Source organism: Parasteatoda tepidariorum, chromosome 6 (genome assembly GCF_982258835.1).
Source record: "Parasteatoda tepidariorum strain Cologne lab strain chromosome 6, Ptep-v5.0, whole genome shotgun sequence".
NCBI lineage: Eukaryota > Metazoa > Arthropoda > Arachnida > Araneae > Theridiidae > Parasteatoda > Parasteatoda tepidariorum.
Genome location: NC_141760.1, coordinates 18790566 through 18813209, shown reverse-complemented (window position 1 = coordinate 18813209; position 22644 = coordinate 18790566). Strand labels below are relative to the sequence as shown.

Sequence of the window (22644 nt, the reverse complement as noted above, 5' to 3'; positions counted from 1 at the left end):
ATTGAAATTTCACAATAAATTAAAACTATGAAAACGGAGGAGGAAACTTCTAAATAAGATGTATATATTAATTTTCTTTCTTTAATTTTCGCAAATAAATAACAATTGAAATTTCGCTATAAATTAAAGAGGTGATAACGGAAGGGGCAAATTCTAAATAAGAAGTAAATATTAATCCTCCTTCTTTAATTTTTACAAATAAACAGATATATCTGATAAACTGATATATTTATCTGAAATATGAAATACTCAAAATTGTCACCCAATAAAAATTTAAATAATATAGCTCAGTTTCTAGATTCTCTATTATTTTTTGTAAAAACAATTATACCGAAAAAATTCTGCAATCAGTATTTTTTGAAATGCAATTTAGTATTATACATTTTTTTATAGAAATTTGATAAATGGTTTTGTTTAATTTTTGTTCGAAACTTTTTCAGAATCACTCAAATTGGTTTTCATCAGTTTAACGAATAGCAAATTGCAATTTTATAAATTTAAATAATAGGCAAATATACAAGATTAAATTAATTGCTTATCGAAATATGCTAATTGCATAATTTTATTGCTTTATATTTTGAAGAAAATTTTTTTAGAACTTCTAAATGTTGTAGTTTATTATTATATATTTGTTTGTTTTTAGATTTTTGATAAACATACTTCTTTTTGTGTATTTTTTGTTCGTTAATTTTTCAGAATCACCGAAATAGGTTTTCATCAGCTTAAAGAAAAATATATGCTAATTTGTAAATTATAGTAATAGGTAAATGTGCAGAATTAAATTTATTGCCTAACCAAAAATACTAACTATAATTTTATTGCTTTATATTTTCAAGAAAAAATTCATTGAAGTTCTAAAAGTAATTTAGTACTTCGAAAATTTTTTCTTATTTTAAAAGGATACGCTTCTTTTGGAACCATTTTTGAAGGATCTATTATCAAAATTATCTATTCGTTATCAAAAGTTTGTTAAGGAAGAAAAAAAATTGAAAATTTAACTTTTAGTGCAAAGTGGATGCAAAAGCATTAAAAACCTGCCAGAATGTTGGTTGAAAATAGAAAATGTTTCGAATAATGCCTATCAAACAGTATTTGATCTTATTAATCCCTCCTTCCTAACAGGTGATTCGTCAGATTTTAAAAGCGTTATTTTTTCCTCCAGTTTTCTATTAATTTACGATCGCAAAAGTGAATAGTTTTTCACTTCAGTTTCGACAAGGTGACATTTAAAGATGGTGATTTATGTCATGAAATAATTGAAAATTGAAATAAAAATGTTTGTTACTAGGATTACAAAAATCAGATTTTCTTGAAAATTATCCAGATTTAAAAAATTAAAACGTGACGTAAAGTTTAATATTTCAGAGCGATGTTTAAGCTCATAGAATTTTTTCCTACAAAACTAAATTCCTGTAACTTCTTTCTTTTTCCCCCCGCATACTTGCAACTATGAATTTAATGTTAAGCTAAATTTTCTAATTGCCTGGGAGTTCAAAGTTGTTTTAAAAATTACCTTCAACATAATTGTGCTTCCTTAGGTACACTTCGACTATATCAACATTTGGCGTTGTTGCAAAATTCGTATCGTTGCTTCTGAGACGAATGGCTTCTTCCATACCTAAAATCAAATTAGAACATAAAAAAATTGGTTTTTAAATAGCATATTTATTGAATCTATATTTTACTTGGATATTTATGCTTTTTATTTATAAATGAATAACCACATTTCTTAAAATACCTGCAAGTGACGTAGTGGGGGTATCTCGATCCTGATTGGTTATTGAAGCGTGGCTTTTGTTTAAGTTATCAACTGTTCTTTCTATTCTATTTGGAGTAAGCCATGCCCGTTAAGTATCAATTCTCTTGATTGATATTTTCTATTTTCCATCACAATGATTTCAATTCTTTCACTATATATTTGTTACTTAACGCAAAGAAAGGCGCAAAGTCATGTCGAAAATAAACTAATTATGTATCCATGTTGCCAGTTTCACAAAACAAAAATATATCACAGTTACAGTAAAAAAAAAAAAATAAAAAAAAAAAAAAATAAAAAAATACTGAATCTAAGTTAAGTGAAAGATGTAGACAAGAAAGAATTGTATTTTAACAAATCCGATGTGTGACATGGCTTTGAATTTAAATAATTTCACTTTATATAACTTTCTAACCCAAGTAGAGAAACTTAGTTCGACACTGACTCGCCATCTTGTTTATCAGCTGGCGCTGACGACATAGGTCACGTGTCTGTGTATCAGTAATTGTCTTCTTCTCGAGTTGTAAGTACCCAATTGTGTACTAACAATTTAAAAAAGTGTGATCATATTCTCCTATTCTTTTTTTTTCTTTATCACGCTTTTTAAGAAGTTTTTTAAGAGAAAATTAAAGAATGCGAATTCATTTAAAGTTTTATTGTTAAAAAAAAAAAAAAATGCGAATTTATTTAAGTAAACTATACGATCAATTTTGTACAAATTTGGATTTTTTTTTACTTGCTACTTGTAACTGCGACATAGTCCTCCTCACGTTGTTGCCTCTCAGTCTCGATCACACACAAGTATACACTCGACTGCTAAAGGTAACACAGGAGCGACCACGACCGTGAACTTAATTCAGCTCGTATAATCAGGACTCAAAAAGTACGGTGATCTTAATACAGCTCTCCCGGCTTATCACAAAGCAGCAATGAATCAACTAGTGGTACCCCAATCATCGCAGATTCTGGTAAGACAGCATCGAGGATCATAGATAAAATTCTGGTGGGGGAGTGCTGTAGAGTATCTACCACTACAAAATTCCAATTCCCTAGTATATAAGAAATGTTACCTCGATTCTATGTTGGGGTAATTTTTCATAGATTGATTGTCGTTGACATTGTCGATATCTACTCCCCTCCCCCACGTATACCTTTCAGTTTTGTATTTTTCACTAAATGTGTGGTAATAAGTACTACCGTAAACCGGGGCGAGTCTACTCATTTTTTCAGTTTGTCAACTTTCAAGTGGTCAAACTTTTGTAAATATTAAAGAAAAAAGGCTTTTAATAGGTGTTTCGGAATCGCTATTTATCACTCTTTAAAGCTGTGAAATCGATTTTAGAAAATATTAACAGTTACGCTGTTACTTTATATTTTTATAGAACTGCTGACAAATCTCTCGTATGGGGCGAGTCTACCCATTCTACTAAAATGAATGTTAACATTGTAAATGATCAAATTTTACTATTAAATTGTTATTTTAGTTACTATATAGGATATTTATGAAGTAAAATTCATAACTTTATTATATATTCCATTTTTCTATTCATAAAATAACACAAATTGAGTACTTGATCGATTATCACATTTTGATCACAGTTTTGTTTTTATACTCATTAACATTATAAAATAACATTTTTTTCTGATTATTGTTGATAAAAATAAATTAAAATTAATATAAATTTACAATTAAGTAATTAATAAATAATAATAATTATAGATTATTAACAAAATCGAAATTCAAACATTGGGAATCATGAAAAATCCTTTTCCCATTCTTTTGGGAGGTAATAATAATTTATAAATAATAATTTATTTAACTTGCATTAAATAAAAAAAGTTAATTTTGCAATATAAAAATTGAAAAAATAGGTAAAATAAACATATTTTATATTTACATTTATATTTAACCTATAAATTTTCTTATTAATGATAAATTTATCAATGCAGAATTAAAATAATATACTCAAATTCATTTAAAATGACTTAATTTTAATATAAACAAAGTTCTAAATTATTTTATTATGCTTTATTAAAACTAAATACGAATGGGTAGACTCGCCCCGCGAATTCTGGCTTTTTGTTTACAACAGCAAAACTTACATTCTTTTTGGTTTTTTTCATATAAAATTAATGTAATCTTAGTCTTAGATAAGTTTATCACTTAACCAAAGTGAAAATAGTAATAATAATAATATACTTACGGAGCACCAACTAAAAGTTTGCTGATTTTCAATACAAATCTCTCAAAAGACGTTTGAACAGGTCGGTTAAAAAGACACCAGATAAATAAAAACGGATCAAACTACTACAGCGCCATCTTCCTTAGACTCTGAACTAAGTCCTCCGTCGGTAAAATTTTTTTTATTTGCAATTTAAAATAGTGAAAATTAAATAAAACTAAAATGGGTAGACTCGCCCCTGGATGGGTAGACTCGCCCCGGTTTACGGTATAATTTTGAAAACCAGAATAGCCGGTAAACTATTACCATATGAGCGAAATAACTAACAAAATGGTTCCCGTATATTTTGGTTTTTAATACTAAAATTTTTATTTTAACAGAAATGTCGTTACCATACAGTGCGGCTATTTTAATAGATTTTTTTTCCTTTGTGTGCTTGCTTTTCCGACATTTATACATGTGTTTTAATTATTTATATATTCTGGTAAACAAAATCATTTAAAATCTAATGTTAAGACAGAAATTTCACTGCCACTTTAAAAGAGTGGGAAAAATTTCCGGCTAGAAGCCAGAAAATTTGCCATTTCTGTGCTACACATATTTATCCGTTTTATGAGGGTCACATTTTCATTCAAAACCATTCATAATTTATATAAAATATGACTCCAGCTCCATTCACTTTCTTTGAGAAATAAATTATTCGGTATTGAGCCAGTAGCAGTTATGCCCAACCAGTTGGTTCTTGTTGAAATACAATTGTCCAAAAGTACTATAAAAGGAATACTTTTGAATTAGAATCACAAAAGTAGCGCAATCATTGCCATTCAATCGATCTTACAGTTGTTTATAGGATGGGTTGCATTCATATACCCACAGAATAAAGGATAGATGGATAGTGGAAGAAAGATATGGTGAAACAAGATTTGAAATCGACGCCAAGTTCCTTGTCGGGCAGAAAGTTAGCCGTGGGATTAGATTTGCAACTCATAAGATTTTGTCAGTCCTAAACATATTGGAATATATCAATTCACCAGGAATTGATCAAAATTAAATTAGCTGTCGAGTTTTCTCGTAGCAGAAAATTGATAAATTTGTTACATGTAGCAATTTCTTCATGCTTATTTGAGAGTTTGGTTGGGATATTTTAATAGGTATTAAAATTATAGTGCGCATCCAAGTTTTATCTTGCTATTCCTTATTTCGTCCAGTATCTTATAACCTGCAATATGATACCGATATCTCAGGAGTCTGTCTAGGTTTTTCTGAAAGGTAAATATTTTGTGAAAATTTAGACATAATTTGTGAAAATTAAAACTTATATTAAAAAACCAGCACAAAAATGTGGTAGAAATACGTTTCTTACGAGATACAAAAGTAAAATTTTAAGAAAAAGTATTTTGTGAAACTACCGTTTTTCCTTAAGTTGAATTCGTGAAGATACCGGTAAACGGTTGTAAATTTGACTTGGACAGACCCCTGTAAATCTAAGTAACGAATTAATACGAGAAACTAATATTCCTGGTTACATAAATTGTCGATACACAAATCAACAGTGACATTAACTGACATTCTGAGCTAAGGGTGGTGGAACTTACTCATGCAAGTCGAGACGGTACCATTCCAGTATGTACCATCAATGCATTGAAGTAACAGAGAGTTGGATAGTGAATCATTGAAGACGTGTCCTTTGCAACACATGTAAAGGGCTGATCGGTTATTACTGTATACGAGGTAGCCTAGTCGCGGTGGGGGCAGTTGACGGCATCCATTAACTGAAAGAAATAATCATATTTCAGTTACATTTTGACGGGAATGAATCAGACGAGCTTTTCTTAAAAAAAATTGTCCTGTCTAAGCTATTCATTAATTTTAATTGCTTTTAAATTTTTCCACGAAATTATATAGGATTGATTCTAATTATATAGCTGGTTCCTATCACCAAATATATAGTAATTGTATTAGATGCAGACTTTTAACATGAATGAAGAAAGCAAATCATTATTAAATAATAAGTGTTAGGGCTGAATTATTCATTAAGTTGACTGTTTAAGTTGACATTTTTAGTAGATAATTTTAAACTTGCGCTAAATATTTAACTAGCGCATGATTTTCTTTTAACAAACCTTGTTACTTTCACAACATAAATGAGTAAACGAATTAGTAATAAAAAGTGTTAAGTTAAAATGAATATTCATCACTAGTATAAATTAGTTTCTATCATGCAGACATATCTAATGTGGATGTGAATGTATCCGCTGACGAAAAAAAAGTGCTTTTCACATGCCTAAAGGGAGAAAATGAGTTGGAAAAGAATAAAGAGAATTTAAAATGACTTTAGTAAAGAATTTCGAGCAATGAAAACATAAATAACAACAGACAACACACTATTAACGAAGATAAAGGTATTTCAAAAGTAGTTCAAGTAGTTAAAATATTGCTGTGTCTTTTTTCAGAAATCTTCACATATTTCATTTCTTTTCATTGGGAGTCAGTTACTTAGTTTTTGAATAGATGCCTCAGAAAATCCCCTACGAAAATTTGAGGTGATTTTGAGGATTATTTGATGTTGTTTTGAGGTGTTAAGTTTGATTTAAGGCTTATTTGAAGTTGACTTAATTTTAAAAGGCATCCTTACAAGATCAACCACCGAAGCTGCAGGAAATTGTTTTATTTACTCTTCAGTTTGCTTTGAGGTTGAAGGAAATCTACTTAAGAGCTTTGAGGTGCGAATAATTTCATCCGATCTCAACTAAAAGTATCGCTGTGCTATATAAGTGGTTGATTTTATGAGGTGTGTCTGAGGTTATTTTTGGGGCAAATCATAATACCATTTTTGACTTCAGGTGAGGTTTTTTTTACATCTGTAAACCTCAGAAACACCCTTTTTTTGTAAGAGCATGCCATATTGCCTTTCCAAGATTCAATAAATAAATATCGTATAATTTTTTATAAATATATCGACAAACTGACTTACATTTGTAGTATAATAAAAATCCTCTGGACGGCAAGAACTCGTTGCTTTGGAAGCGAACTTTTACTAAGCCACCCCTAGTGGTCAGAGGTATCATAGTTTCTTTTTTCAAGTGGCCACATGTGTACCGGATTTTATGTCCATTTTCTAGAACCATCAAACTATCGGGGCAAATTTCTCTACCCCTTGCTTGTATGCCAGTCCTCATGTTGAGATCTAGGATTGTTAGTTTCATCTCTTGCATAATTGAAGACTCAATGGTCCACGTGCAGTTGGACACTTTAGTGTAGTATCTTGGGTATCCAGGAGAAGATATATAGCCGCTTGTGCTTGTTATTTTACTGTTGCAGAACTTATTGATGTCTGATTCTGAAAGGGTGGAAAAAAATTATGATTGCGGTATAAAGAGGAATTATAAATATTTCTAATTTACTTGTTTAACACACACATAAAAATTTATTTTTATAATGTAACAGTTAACGGTATCATTCCTGTTATTCTCATTTAAAGTCTTTTTTTATCAGGCAGCGTTTTCATTACACATGGTCATAAATAACGCTAGATTTTAATGCCGATTCTCACTGGGAAATAGTAAATAGAAATAAAGATTCTAAATAAAAAATAAAAGTTTTATGGTTCAATGCTTTAGGTGTGGGATTTGGACCAATGAGTCCAGTTACATTTTAACCTTTTATAACATTGCACACAAGTAATTTTTGTTGTTGTAAGAAATCACTTTAATAAAAGAGATCTGTAAGAAGAAGTAAAAAACATTTTATGATTATAAGTAATAAAATGAAATACAAAATAATAAGACTCGTACACAGTTAGAAATTTTGCAGTGCTTTAAAACGCAGTATCGTGCAAATTTGCTACAGTCATAGAAGGTTCTAAGATGAATATACATATTACCTTAAAACACGAGACTATGCGTCAGTTTGAAAAGAATCATGGTTCAGCAAACACATATTGAAGTTATACTAACTTTTACACCAATATTACGGTTAAACGTTGTATTATTTTCTGAGAGGGTATAATGTATAAAATGAACTCAAAATTTACAAAAATTTCTTCTACTGTTTCGAAACCATTTTTTTTTTGTTGCTAAATGTTTTCAGGGATCGAAAAAATAATCAAATCGAAGAAATTACTATCTTTACTGGTTTTAGGATACAAATTTCGTATAATGCATTAGGATTAATGCCACACAACAATTACACAAATGGTAGGAAATACAACGTCAATTAAAATGAGTATAAGGGATCGAATAGTCATTTATAGCATTTGTGAAGAACTTTAACCTGGGTAACATGCTTGGTATGCAAAAGCACTAAACCCTGCACCATCCCGTCCTTCTGTATAAATGGTTTTATACGCTAAAAAGTTTAGAGAAATACTAAAATTCGCTGAGAAGTCACACGAGTAAGTCAGTTGTTTTTTCAAATATTTGAGAATTCGCATGCCAAAATCACGTGATTTTACTACGAAATTACTTTCTAAAATTACGAAATACAGTTCAAGGATTAAGTGAAAGTAAAATAAGAGAGTTTTATGCCTCAGAGTGGAGTTAATTGGAAAGTACAAAAAATAAATTCTTATTCGGATCAGAATCACTAAATTCTTAAACTAGTTTTAATTATTTAAAATTAAAACTATTTATTAACTAATATTAATTATAATTATTAAGAAAACACAATTATTTCGCTCTATTATCAAAATGTAAAAACAATATTTTATAAATATTGCAGTTTTCAGTTAAGAGAGAGTTAAAATTTGATTGCTTTTCCAAAATCCTACAGAAAACGAATTATAAGATAATTTTATGAAGAAGTCTAGTCTTGCTTTCAAAATTTGTGTTGCAACAATAATATATTCTGAATCATTGCAATTTGCAGATAAATTCAATTTACATATTAAAATAGGTCGATTTAATACTTGCAATTAGCGCTTTAATAAATTGGAAAAAAAATCTATTCCAAAATTACTAAGAATTAGCAATAAATATTATAAGAATTTAAAATTAAGATTTGGAAGATATTTAGAGAACGTTGATTGCTAAAAAATCATACCTTTCTCTAATACTTTAATACAATGCATATGTTTCTTATGCGATTTGTATCTAAGCGGACTTCTGGGTCTTAACAAATAAAATGCTTTGAGGAGATTTAAAAAGAATCTTTTTAGGGGGGCACTATATCTTTCAGAAACATTCGGTTTATCCTCTGTAATGCATGACTCATCGAGTGTTGACTGGACAATCATTGATCCCAGTCAGATCAGACCCCCCCAGGCTTTATACTCGCCCCTTCTATCATTTGTTTTGAATCAGTTTAGAACCCTATTTTATTTCTTCTCTACCGAAAATACAACATGGTACTTAGATACCAGAACTAATAAAAGTTTCATAAAAATCATCATATTTTTATTTAAACTTAGAAATTTAATTCTTTTTTACCAAAAATGCGGCACAGTTTTTCTGAAAATCGTGTGTGTTATGGCAGTATTACCGAGCATTGAAATAATGCAAGCATGTGGGTAAAAATACAAAACAGTTTTTATTTAGAATTCATAATATGGAGAGCAAGAATCCAAATCATCTATATATATATTTCTCTTACACGGCGACAAAAAAAAGCATCATTACAACTCTCCGAATGGCAAAGCTAGAAAATCGACCAATGATTGCCACTAAAAATGTCACATGCCAAATCTATCTGAGGTGGCTCAACATATAGCGCTTTTAAAAACGAAAACTGAGCATTCTCACCGTAATTCACCCTATGAGCTGCGGCAATCTCATACCACTAAGCTAGACAGAAGTGAGTAATCTTTGTCGATAGATCTCTATTTTAGCTTTTTGTCGAAAGCGCTTTTTTTCACGAATTTATATATTACGAATTTATTTGACGATTTTTGATTTACGTCTCGAATTTATTTGTTTTATTATTGTTACTAGTTATTCGTTGAAAAATGAGTCTCAGTCGTGCTGTTACGCTTTAAGATTTTATACTATAGTACATTTCTAATAGGTTTAACGAATTACTTGTCATTTATTTGAATTCAAATTTATTTTAATGACTTAGTATTTACTAAAAATATGTATTTTTTTAAAAAAAAAGTTTTTATATGGATTTGAATGATTGTTTTGATTTCTTAGAATTTTGTGCATTTGCAATGTACCTAAGTTAGTAGCGAGCGAAACGAGCTTGGTTTGTGAAGCAAACCATATAAGATTGCGTAGCAATTTTCGGGGGTCGGCGAGCGTTAGCGAGCAGGGGGCGCAGCCCACTAGTACTAAAAAAAAGACGCGCGTCGTCTTTTACCCTTGAGATTTGACAGGGAAAATCTTAGAAGCAATCCCCATCACGTGTGTTACAAGAACAATTATAATAGGCAAGAGTACTTGGTGAGAAGTTTCCCCCGGGATTTCATATTTATTTAGGGGGAAAAATAATATAAGAAAAGAAAGATTCATAGATATGTATGATTTAATGCTGTTTTTTTTTCTTCACTAAAATAAAAGAAAATTATGCCAAAAAAATAGTTTTTTGAACTTAACACGAATTGCTTTAAAATAATACGCATAATAAAACTCTTCTTTTCTTTTCTTGCATAAGTGTTAACCTTATACATTTTCCATTATCATTATACATTATACAGTGTATTTTAAAAATACTTTTCATCTGCAGTTCCACCTATAAACTTGTATAAGTGCCGACTTCTTTGTGAAACCTTAAATAGAAAAGAGAAACACTTAAGCCCAACAGTCACTTAAGATAAAGCTAAGAACGATCGGATGCTTTTATAAAAGCATTTCTTACCTTCTGAAGGAAATGCTGAATTAGTGAGTACAAATATAGTTAAATTTTTTAAATTCGAACAAATTAGGATGATTAAACGATCGTTCGGATTATAGAAAAATTAGGATGATCCGAAATTCCGATCGATTCAAATAAATTTGAGAGTAGTTTTTCAATCGTGTTATATTAAATTTTATTTTATATCCGTCGTTCAACACCTGACCCAATTGTTTGGTTTACGACTTCGTAGAACACCGTAGCCTTTAAATTCTGAACTCAATCCAAAAGAAAAGGGAACTCCTGGATCTAGCATTGGCCGAAATTTGCCTTCGTGGAGGATTTTTTGATGGAACTAAACTACTTTAGCGTTACACGGAGAGGAAAACCACGAAAACCTGCCACGGTTAGCTTGGCGGCTAGGGTACTCTAACCCATGATCCGTCTATCGCTGAGAACATTTTACGTTCGCACTGTGGTCGTTGCAAGCCGGGGGTAGAATTCGTATCGACCAGCCATCGCTGGGATTCGAACCCGGTTCACCTCATTGGAAAGCGAACTCTCTATCCCCTGAGCCACCATGGTTCAATCGTGTTGTATTGCGGGGAATAATTACACTATTTTTCTATTACAAATCTGATAAATATTTTAAAAGCCGCATATGCGCGAGATAATGTCGCGATTCCTATTCATAATTTTAACAATAAGGTCTTATGTGATATATATATATATATATATATATATATATATATATATATATATATATATATATATATATATATATATATATATATATATATATATATATATATATATATATATATATATATATATATATATATATATTATTGTCTGAATCGCATGCATTTCCCATTTCAGGTGTATTTTATAAATTTGATTTGATTTTCAGAGAGGTGTTCATGTTCTGAAAGAAAAAAAAAACCAGACGATATAGTTTCCTTCAATGTTGTTTTTCCTGCAGGTGTCAGAAGTATATGTCTGAATATTATCTCTTAGGTGTCGTTTACCTCGTTTTTTAAGCTGTAATCATTCCTCATTTTATTTCACTTCAGTTATTATTTATTCAGGAGCACGAAACACTACATCTGCATTGAATGTAATATATAAACATTAAATGAAATGATTGCTTTCATTATCTAAACACTAAAATAATCATAAAAATTATTTTATATTAATATCAATGCATTTTATTAAGCAAATGTTTCGTGTCTATATAATTGTGTGCCCAGAAGCAGAAAGTGCCTAAAACTGCGACGTACGTCGCAGAACAAACGAGGTCCTGCAGAACAATTTGTATCTTGAAATCTTGAATAAGCGACAGCATATTCCTGCGATAATAATTTATTAATAATTCATCGTCATTAACAAAATTTTTCACCTCAAAAGTGATTGAAAAAGTAACAAATCAAGAATGTTTGCCTTGGTTTAAAAATAATGTACAGTATCTGTGTATGATCCTGTATTTTAATAAATGAAAATATGTATTTTTCGGCGGAAGAGCCGCGGCGCTATCGAAAAAAAAGTTGTTTTTTTTTCCTACATGCGGCGCTTCCGACGAAATATTTTTTAGTAGCAAAAAAATTTGTCAAGGAAAGTTATTTAAGATGGAATAATTTTCTGAGAGAAAGACTATTTAAAAAAATTAATAACGAAGTCGACGAAATATTCGCCCATATCGCGATCTGCTGCAGAACATCGCCAATTCTTAGCAAACTTTTTGGCAGCAGCCTGTAAGAAAATAAATAAACGAAATAATAATTTTAAAAAAACATCGCATAAGGAGAAAATTTAAAAGGTATGCATCTTGTATCCACCCCCAGCTTAAGGAAAAATCGCAAGCTAGAAATCTATTTAGCGCCTTGGCAATTGTAATTTGAGCGAACAGAAAAGGAAGTATAGGACCCTAAATCCAACACTCACGGGACTGACAAAATGCCGAACTTCGGATCTCTTTCGGAAATTCCAATATGGCCCCCAAATTTTACTATAATTCAATTCCACTGTTAATTTCAGAAAAACCAATAAATTTAGTCAAGTTTCGATCGTAGATTATGATGGGGTGAATTTAAAACTGGCCCATCTTAAGAGAAATTTTACTAATCAAAATAATAATCTATATAATATAATCAAGAAGAAATAATCAGAATCCTATGAAGAAGAAATAATCGTTTCTTCTTTGGAGCGAGATCATAGTTCTCGTTTTTTCTTTTAGATAACATTTTGTTTTAACAAAAGACGCTTACCTCGCAAGAAGAAAAAAAAAAGCTAACAGGGAACTACAAAAAAAAAAATTTTTTTTTTAACAATTAATGCTAAGAAACTAACAATGAATAACAACTAAAAACAAGCTAAAAACTAATAACGATAAAAAAAAACAAGCAAGCAACAATTAACAAGAAAAAATAAAAAGCGGCAAAATAAAAAAAAAATTTATGAATCGAATAAAAAACCGCAAAAAGGATAGAATTCATTTTGTTGTCCACGTGGTAGTTTCAATGTCAACTGGGTGTGGCCAATTTATGGTCAAACAGAAGAGGGAAATTTGGGGGTAAAGCACAAGCACAGCTGTCAAGATTGATTGATCAGTTTTTTCCAACTTCCATTTCTTTATTTTGTTCATTGGAAATGCAAGTGTTTTTACTTCTCACTTTATTTTAAACTGCTTAAGAAACAGATGTTTCTTTTGACACAGATTTATAATTTTTTTTTCAAGCTTTTTTATTTTTAAAAGATAAAATAAAGTAAGTTACTTCAACAGAATAAAATTCCAAATAAAAAGAATATAGCTGATTTTTTTTTGTCTTATCAATATAAATTTCTTAAAAAAAAAATTAAAAAAAAAGGATTAGATCAGATTAAGTGCCAAATTTTGGAATGCTGGATTAGGGGTCCCATACCCTGTTCTTTTCCCCAACCCCTTTTAAATATTGAGTCACATTGGGTTATTTCCATTGAAGGAGAGGGCATTCTACCCACTAAAATTCCACCCTCAAAGATTGTGAAAGTGAAACTTATTTCCCGGTCGCTAATTTCTTCAGAATTTTTTTGGGGCCTGCTTAGTTATTTCTTATTCTTGTTATTATTAGTTATTTCGTTATTATTAGCTGTTTCGTTATTATGTATTAGTTTTTCCTCAAATTGTTAACGGTAATAAATTTTAAAATCTTTTTATTTTAAAATCTTTCTTTTAATAAATTTTTATTTTATTTTTCTTATTGCATTGTTTTACGGATTCCTGTAATCAGTTCAGCCTTAATTCAGCTACTGAACATATAAATATTTTTTTGCTGTTCTTCTGTTTTTTGGCGCGGTGCCAACTAGTAAGAACAACTTTATTTTATATAGTTTTGTTGTTTTCTTTTCTTTTTTTTTGCTGAAAGAGAAAACTTTTTTTGTTGCTTTTTTTTTGCTGAAAAAGAAATTTTTTATTATAATTTAGAAATTAAAACTTTATTTTGTGAAATGCATAAAAAAATGTAATTTTTTATTATACAGATATTCTAAATGGTAATTTAAAGGTCTCTTCTGAAAGGATGCTGATATACGCGGTTCAGCGCCATTGCGGCGCTTACTATAACTTTTTTTTAAAAAAATTCATTTTTATCGAGGTGCGGCGCTTCTGACGAAGCGCCGCTTTCACCGAAAAATACGGTATTTTAATGTAAAGCTAACTTTTTTTCGCTGTGAAATCCTTGCAGAACGTTTGTATATATTAATAAGTCCTGTTGCAGAACATTTGAAAATATTCTGCTTCTGGGATTGTGTGTTTATATAGTTTACGTTAAAAGTAGAATTTAAATTGAACTATTGATCCTTTTACGGCATAAACAAGCTGAAAGACATGAAATTAAAGTTCAGAAAATAATAAAATGAGAAAAAGTTTTTTAAAACATTATACGAGGAGAAATTGTATAATATTACGCACTGTATATGTTTTATTAAAAGAAAACCAAACTTAAGTTTAGTTTTTAGTTCTTAAAAATTTCAAATACAGTTAAATCCCGCTAATACGAACTTTGATTATCTTAGCTTCCGTATTTTCCGAACCGATATAACCGTTTGATTATAACACGTGAAAAGTAATATATTGAAAATATTCATAAGAAACAAAAATTCGGTCGATTAAAAAAATACTGTAAAAAATGCTCAAAGTTTATAAAATTTTCATCGTTTTCAATAAAATAGTATCTTTGAAGCTGCCACGAGAGAATATTTTGTCGAATCCCGATTACTAAGATAACATTAAAATTTTATACACGTTTATTTTCCACTGTACTTGCCTAGACATAGACCCTATAATTTTATTTAATTTTATAACCGGCGTTGAACAGCCAATTTTGAACCTAATCCAGAAGACAAGGGAACTCCTGGATCAAGCATTGGGACAAACTGGTGGTTTAAACTACGCGGATGAGTTTTTAATGGCACTAACACACATTTGCGTTACATGGAGCATGCATACCATGATAAACTTCCACGGATAGCCAGACCAAGGAGATTCTAAGCCATGATCCGGCTACCACTGAGAATACTTTATGTCAGCACTGTGGTCGGTTTGAACCAGGAGCAGAATTCGTATCCACCAGCCGCCGCTGGGATTTGAATCTAGTTTACCTCATTGAGAGGTGAACGCGAACGCTCTATCTGTTGAGCCACCACGATTCAGTTATGAGATGTTACATAAATTTTGGAAAAATTAAAATCAAGTGCCCTTTTCTATCTAGAAGGAATAAACTGGATCAGTTTCTAATTATGGATTTAATTACTCCCGATATGCTTAATAGAAACAGATACAACAACATCCCCAACTATAGTTTTATAAATCTTAGCCGCGATATAATTTCCATGTCTTGGCAACATTTTCTTCAAGCTTGGCTGGTTTATTGAAGGCAACTAGATGTTGGCATGTAACATGTAATGCACATGCTGACTTGATAATTAACACTGATTATAAAATTCCCACTAATTTCCATAACTTTCCTACGTAGAAAAGTTAGAAAAAGTACAAATATTCAATCTTTAAGTACAGCGTAAATTAACACACGTCGAGAGGGTGGTTTTTCAACTTCATAAAGCATTCAATTAAAGCGTAGTCCCTCTATCAATAGCTACAGAACAATGGAGAAAGATCCGGCCCAACTATAGTAACCTTCTTCTAAATCATGCAATAGTAAAACAAAATCCTTATATTCAAATGTAAATAAATGTGATGTTTTCCCCTCTTGTTTTACTCAAAGATATATAGAATAAAAATTATGTTCAAAGCGAATAATTTTAAGGTATAGATTGATTGAATTAGAATGCGATATCCAATATTTTTTTTATAGTTTACTAGAATAATGTTTTTCCTAAAATATAACTATATTTTGAAATCTTAGGACAAAATAAATATTTAAAATATACTAAATAAATTAAGAAAGAAGGAGATCTAAAGAATAAAAAGTGTTAAATGTAGCAAAATACTTCTCACACAAAAAATTCGAGAAGAAATTATTATTATCTACTAATTATTTAACAGTAAAAAAAGTCTTTGTTTCTAATATTGACCTTAATTTAGAACTGCGCAGTTGGGCGATTCTTTCGTTACGTGTGTTACTTTTACACGACATATTTCAACTTTAACACTTATTATAATAAACTTGTAAGATATTTTTTACGTTTTTCTTAATTTGTTGTTAAATCTATATGTGTTGTAAGTTTACAAAACGAATATTGAAGGCGCAAATTAATTTGATGTTGAAAAAAAAAATTTCTGAAATTTTGTTACGTGTGTTACCCTTTATAATGCTAGATATTTGAAACTTTGAATATATTCATTTAATTCTGTGAAGTATAAAGGCAAAAAATTAAGATATTTTCTTTTATAGAGAGATACAATATCGAAGCTGTGTTTAGTGATTTTTAAAAATTTCTTGCAACAGTAAAAACTTCTTTATTTTGGTGAAATTGGTGCGTTACGTGTGTTAACTGAACGTTACGTGTGTTACCCTCTGTGAATATTTCAACTTAGAAGTCATAAATGTTGCACTAAAACATTTATTTATTTTAATTTAGCGGAAGAAAAACAATTTATTTTAGCAAATAAAATAGTTAATGGTCTGGAAAGATGGTTGTAGCCCTTCTTTATACTGGTTTAGAGAGTAAAACATAGCAAATCTTAGGCACATCTATTCCTTCAAAATCATTTCTGTTTGGAAACAAAAATATGCATATTTTCCAATTATTTTATGCAAATATTGCATTTTAAGTTTACAAGCATGTGCATTTGTGTCAATAATGTTCCCGAGATAGAGCATATGTCGTTTTAATTTCAATTATAGGCGCACTTCTGATCAGGAGGGAACAGAAATTGACCTACTGACTATTTGTGTGCCACAATGTGCATCTATGCATCTTATTCAAGTATCTAACGATACTTATGCAAAGATTTTATGCTTTGTATTACCGTTGCCATGTATTGATCTTTTCAATTAATATCTTTATTTCCTTTTGGCTAATATATAATACTGTTGTATTAGGCATGAGTTGATTGGTTAGCTTTGCAAACAACACTGAATAGCAAATAAATTTTTTTGTATAACAACACAATGATAGAAATAACTTTGCTTTTTGCTTCGCTTTCAAGATTTTGTACTACACACCTATCCCATAGAAGGAATTTCTGCATGTGATATCGTAAAATATTTCCAAATTAATTTCTTTTTTTTTATATTTTGATTGACAAAATATGAAATAATTCAACCATATATTTATTTTTAAATTCTTAACTTGACTTAATACTATAGAAGGTTTCTGTTAGCTCATCTTCTGAAGTAGAATCGTTTTTAAACAGTCTTAAAATAAAAGTGCAGACATTGTTTCACCTTTGTGTTTGCCTTAGGAAAATATTGTAAAGGACTCTATTTTAAACTCTTTAGGAGAGTATCGTCTAAGACAACAGCTGCTGTGAATAACGGAACTGTGGCTGGATAGCATAATGCTGATTGAAATTCGTTTTGATATTCAAAAGAATATGTCTCTGCAAAGTCAACTTGAATTCCCCTGGTTTTAATGCTAGATATGTTTGTTTGGAAAGTATCACCTCGGATTCTTTTAACTCTTACGTATTATTGAAAGTTAGTCCAATTTTCAAGAGTTATTTCAAAACATTCTTCTTGCACATTTGCCATTATATATTTTTTATTGTGAGCTATTATCATCTTTTTCTCATCGTTACCAAACTACAATAAATGATGGTTAGAAACCTATAACAAGCAATGAGAAATTTTTGTAAGTATCAGAAGCCCCCTTCCAACAATTAGATCCAAAATTTCTTTTACTTTATATACATAAATACTTCTACCATCACCATGTATTGTCATAAACTTAATTTTAGCCTTCCAATTAAAGAATAAAAATTTCATGATATTTGTTTTTAGTCATAAAGCACTAAATATGGAATATTAAACAATGTTTAGGATGCAACTGACAAAAATCAGTATAAGCCTCTCTTAGAAACATTGTTGGATAGTTCTTTCGTTTTATTGCCCGTTTTTCCCCGTAATAATCCAGAGAACCAGCTCTTGTTTCAATTCAAGCATAGTATAAACAATCTAACTTTTGAAGAAAATCCATTTAATAATTAAGTTCATCTGAAATACTTAGTGGTGAATCTTTTACATCATTATCAATCTGTTTTGAAAGTTCAAGTCTAACTTTCATTATTTCCTTATTTTCCTTCCTTTGAAGTGCAGAATCTTATGCTCTTTTCTTTTTTTCTTCATCTTCTCATTCTTTTAAATCCAGATAAGGACACTATTTTAAGCTTATCTATTTCATAATAATCTAGCAAATGCAGTCGAAATATTCTACTTAAACATAAACGTATAACAAATAGAAGTTTGGGAAAACAATTTCCAAAAGTTTCAAAATTATCGTCTTATTATGCTGTTTTTTTATTAATGCTTATACCGACCTGATTTTACAAAAAACCACAATCTTACAATTCCGTATTTGTGGCATTGAAGTTGTGCGGCGGTTATAAAAAATGTCCGAACATTATTTAAATTTTTTATTGAAAATAAATAAAGTGTATAAGTACCTCTTACACACATAACAGTAACGCGCGTAACTTTTCGTTACGTGTGTTACCTTGAATAAAATTAATTATAAAATTTTAACTATTGGCAGTTTTAATTCAAGAATTTTTTCCGTTGCATATCTTGCCTTCTTAATTTATAAAACAAAAAATTTTTAAATTTTCTTTTTTACTAAAGTTTTTACAGAAAAAAATGCAAAATTATGTTACGTGTGTTACTGGGAAATTAGACTATCTTGATTAATCGACTTTCAAACAAGCAAAAAAATTTAGGTCAAATTAAAAAAATACATTAAACAATGATAAAAGAGTAAAATAGTTATATTTATTACTAAAAACTATTTTATTGCTCTTTAATATTTTAAGAACTCCATTGGAATATAACATAACAAAGAAGAGAACTCCTGTTAAAATTCATAGTGTTCCACCTTTTGTTAGAATTCACATAAATATTTTTTGTAATTCAAAAAACTATCTTAACTATTAAAAAATGTACATCTTCTAGATTCCAAAATTGTGTCATTTTTGATTTTACGATAATTTTGAAAATTTAGTCACTCAGGTCCACTTTTCGTGGAATCGCCCAGTTTATGTTTCTAAATTTACCGATGATATTAAGTATATAAATGAAAATTAGAAGATCAATATTGATAATTGATTTTGAACGATATCGATAAGAAAGCTTTATACTTTATTAAATCAATAATATCCCATAAATATGAAAAATTATATAGAAAGATAAATCAAAGAATAATTTAGAAAGAAATAAAGAATGTAGAAAGAGTTAAATATAGAAAGCTAAATTATACTCACAAAAAATATGAGAAAAAAATTTTTTTTAGATGCAGATCTTGTGAACAAAACAAAATTTTCCGTTTATTTTTTATTTTCATTTCATTCTTAATTTATAACTGTTCAGTTTTTGTTTCTAATTTTCCCGTTGATATTATGATTAAAAAGAAAATCAGCATGGCGAGAATTTGAACTAGAACGTGATCTATAAAACGGCTTTGTTTTCTCCTCGAACAACAATTTCCCAGGAATATGATATTCAGATTTCGCCAAGTTTCTCAAATCTTTCAACTAAATAGTTAAATATATATTTAACACTAAATAAGGGTGAAACTGAAGGTAAAAAAGACGTAGGTAATTGATAGGTAAATTCTTCTAAAAGTACGCATTAAAAGTATAATTTGAAACCGTTATAAAATGGCGCGGGTTTCTAACTCGTGACTGGGTCTTATCATATTTCACTAGAATGCAAGACTGTGTCATCGAGGCAGATGACAAAACTCGTGCCAGGCGCGTGCAAGCTTAGCCAGACAAACAGGTGGTGAAGGGACAGAACAATGAAACCCCGTCCTCCATCGGTCCTTGCAGAACAGGAAGAGGCAGAATCAAGCATCCTCTTAGGTTCTCGTCTGCTCCCCTGTATAGACGTTTTTTGTATTTCCATCCCTGTTTCTACTTTCACTGCGTATGTTCACAGTTTATTTTGTAAACATGTCGCCTTATTGATTATTTTCTCGATGATGTTTCTAGTGGGGAAAAAGAACATTTCTAAAAGTGGCGGGAAAGGATAAATGAAAATCGTTTTCTGGAAATAGAATATTTTAATAATAACAAGTTTCAACATATTTGTCAGTGTAATATAAACTGTTCGATTACTAAGACATATTTAGGAGGAGATTATTTATATATTGAAATTCGATGAATAGCAAATTAATTTGACACTTAATGATATTCGACGAATTTAAAACTTTATCTTAAAGACAGCTTAAAGGTCCTCCTCACGGAGGAAAAAATTTTGACTGCTCCATGCTAACCTGCGGAGTTTCCTTATTTATTCAATAACTAATTCATATTTTTGAATAATTTTTTATTCATTTTACACTGATAAAGAAAAAAAATTTATGGTCAAATCTACCAGAATAAGGTTAAATTTACAGTGTTTCTGGTTCTATGGGAACACCAAAAAGCTATGTAATTTTTACCGCAGTGCTTTGGTAATAATTTTGTTAAAATTAACAATAAAATATAGTTTAATAATGTAGAATAAAATTTGATAACTTGAACATGATACTTTAGAATATGTTTATTAGTTTAATTTAGTTTTCAACTTTGTATTTTTGCTAAATGTGTGGTAACAAGAACTATAAATTTAAAAAAACAGAATTTCCGGTAAACCGTTGCTATAAGAACAGAAAAACTACTAAATGAGTGGTTCAAATATGGCATATTTGATTTAATTAATCAGAATTATGGTTTTCCCCCCTAAAAAAATATCATTGCCACACAGTGTGGTAATTTTATCAGAATTATTTTCTCCGTGTATTCATTGAAATACGTTCTATTGAACTTAGTAATTAGAGAATTTATAATTTTAAGTAAGTATTTTTACAACTTTTCCAAAGTTTGATTTTTTAAAGTTCAAGTTTGAAAAGTACTTGTAACCTTGAATTTTAAAATTCGGTTCATTACAAAGCGAGAAAAAAATAATTACCAATTTTGTTCGGTTAACTTCAACTGAACAAAATTTCAATAGTACACAATTTCAATAGAACACATATTCAATGACTAAAATGAAAGAAAAATTATTCAAAAATTTCAACTAATTGCAGAGCAAATAAAGAAATTCCGGACCTATAATAATACGTAGTAGGTTAACATGTAAGCAGAAACATTCGTTTTCTTTCCAAATTGGGTTCTTAAGAGCTTATGAAAAAGATTAAACTGCTAGTTTATTTGAATGGCATGATGAAAAATAAATAAATAAATAAGCAACTCTAAAACTCACTCGTGGTGTTATGTTCTACTAACCTAAACCCTTTTAAGAGGGCGTATTTAACCCTTTATTGGAAGAGCAGTTTTGATGAACATTTTAGATAATGCTATCGGAATTATTTGTGATGATAGTGCATTTTAAGTAAAATAGATTGAATTATGTCCTACGAATATTAAATAGTAAAAATTTTGCATTTTTAGTGGTTAATATTGATAAAAGAGCCAAGTGAGCAAAAGGTTAGTGGAAGGCCACTTCTGTGTACGATGGCAGCTTTCAAAAATCATAAGTAAAGTGATGGTATGTTAAGTGTTAAATGATTTTTATCATTAAAATATATAATTTACGATTTTTTCTTTAAAATTTCAGTTTCATCATTGGAATCAGCTACGCAATCCACACCCACTGATGACAGTATCAATATACATATATATATATATATATATATATATATTTTACCAATTTATGAACTTACTGTCTAATATATTAAGAAAAAAATCTATTAATTTGATTTATTAATTTAAGAAAGCAGTCGTCTATAAAAAAAAGCGTTCTGTCTCTGATGCTAAATGTTCCTTGTCCTTTTTAACTAATTAAAGCAAACACAATGAGTTTTTTCTTTCAAATCTTAATTAGAAATCGGGCACAAAAAACCCCAGCACGTGCCAGTTAATTTTAAATAACCACAAGTGTATATCATGCCTCGTTAACTGCAAAGTTATGAAAATAAAAAAAGGTGCCTAATTGAGGAGGGGAGTTTCTTTTATTTTTTTTGGCGACATTAAATAGCTGGAAAAGAGCCACATGGCTTCAATTTGATTTTAGGTAGAATGGGGAAGAATCGCGAGCCATAATCGGGGTGTTTAACCATAGCGTCGGGGAGCTACAAAGCAGATGTGTGTATTTTATAAATTTGAGAGCGGCTACCCTTAACTCTTAAGGGGCGCTGAAGTGATTATTATACTCGTATATAAAACTTGTTCAACAAAACCCCAAGTGGGGTAAAATAATGCTCCAATGGTTTGGGGAGTCCCCAGTTATTCAATGATGGTAATAA

General features: G+C 29.8%; 1 protein-coding gene across 2 annotated transcripts in view; it reads right to left on the bottom strand.

Annotated features, from left to right (window-relative positions):
- Positions 1–22644, bottom strand: part of LOC107454090 (uncharacterized) — a 93071-nt gene that overhangs the window by 6376 nt on the left and 64051 nt on the right. Inside the window, exons 4-6 of one of the 2 annotated variants that reach the window (XM_016071146.4) lie at positions 6914–7279; positions 5535–5711; positions 1514–1618 (exon numbers count right to left, since the gene is read on the bottom strand). In XM_016071146.4, coding sequence (XP_015926632.2) covers positions 1514–1618; positions 5535–5711; positions 6914–7279 — 648 coding nt within the window. The remainder of the gene's footprint in view (positions 1–1513; positions 1619–5534; positions 5712–6913; positions 7280–22644) is intronic. The other variant, XM_087165497.1, reaches the window with a different exon arrangement.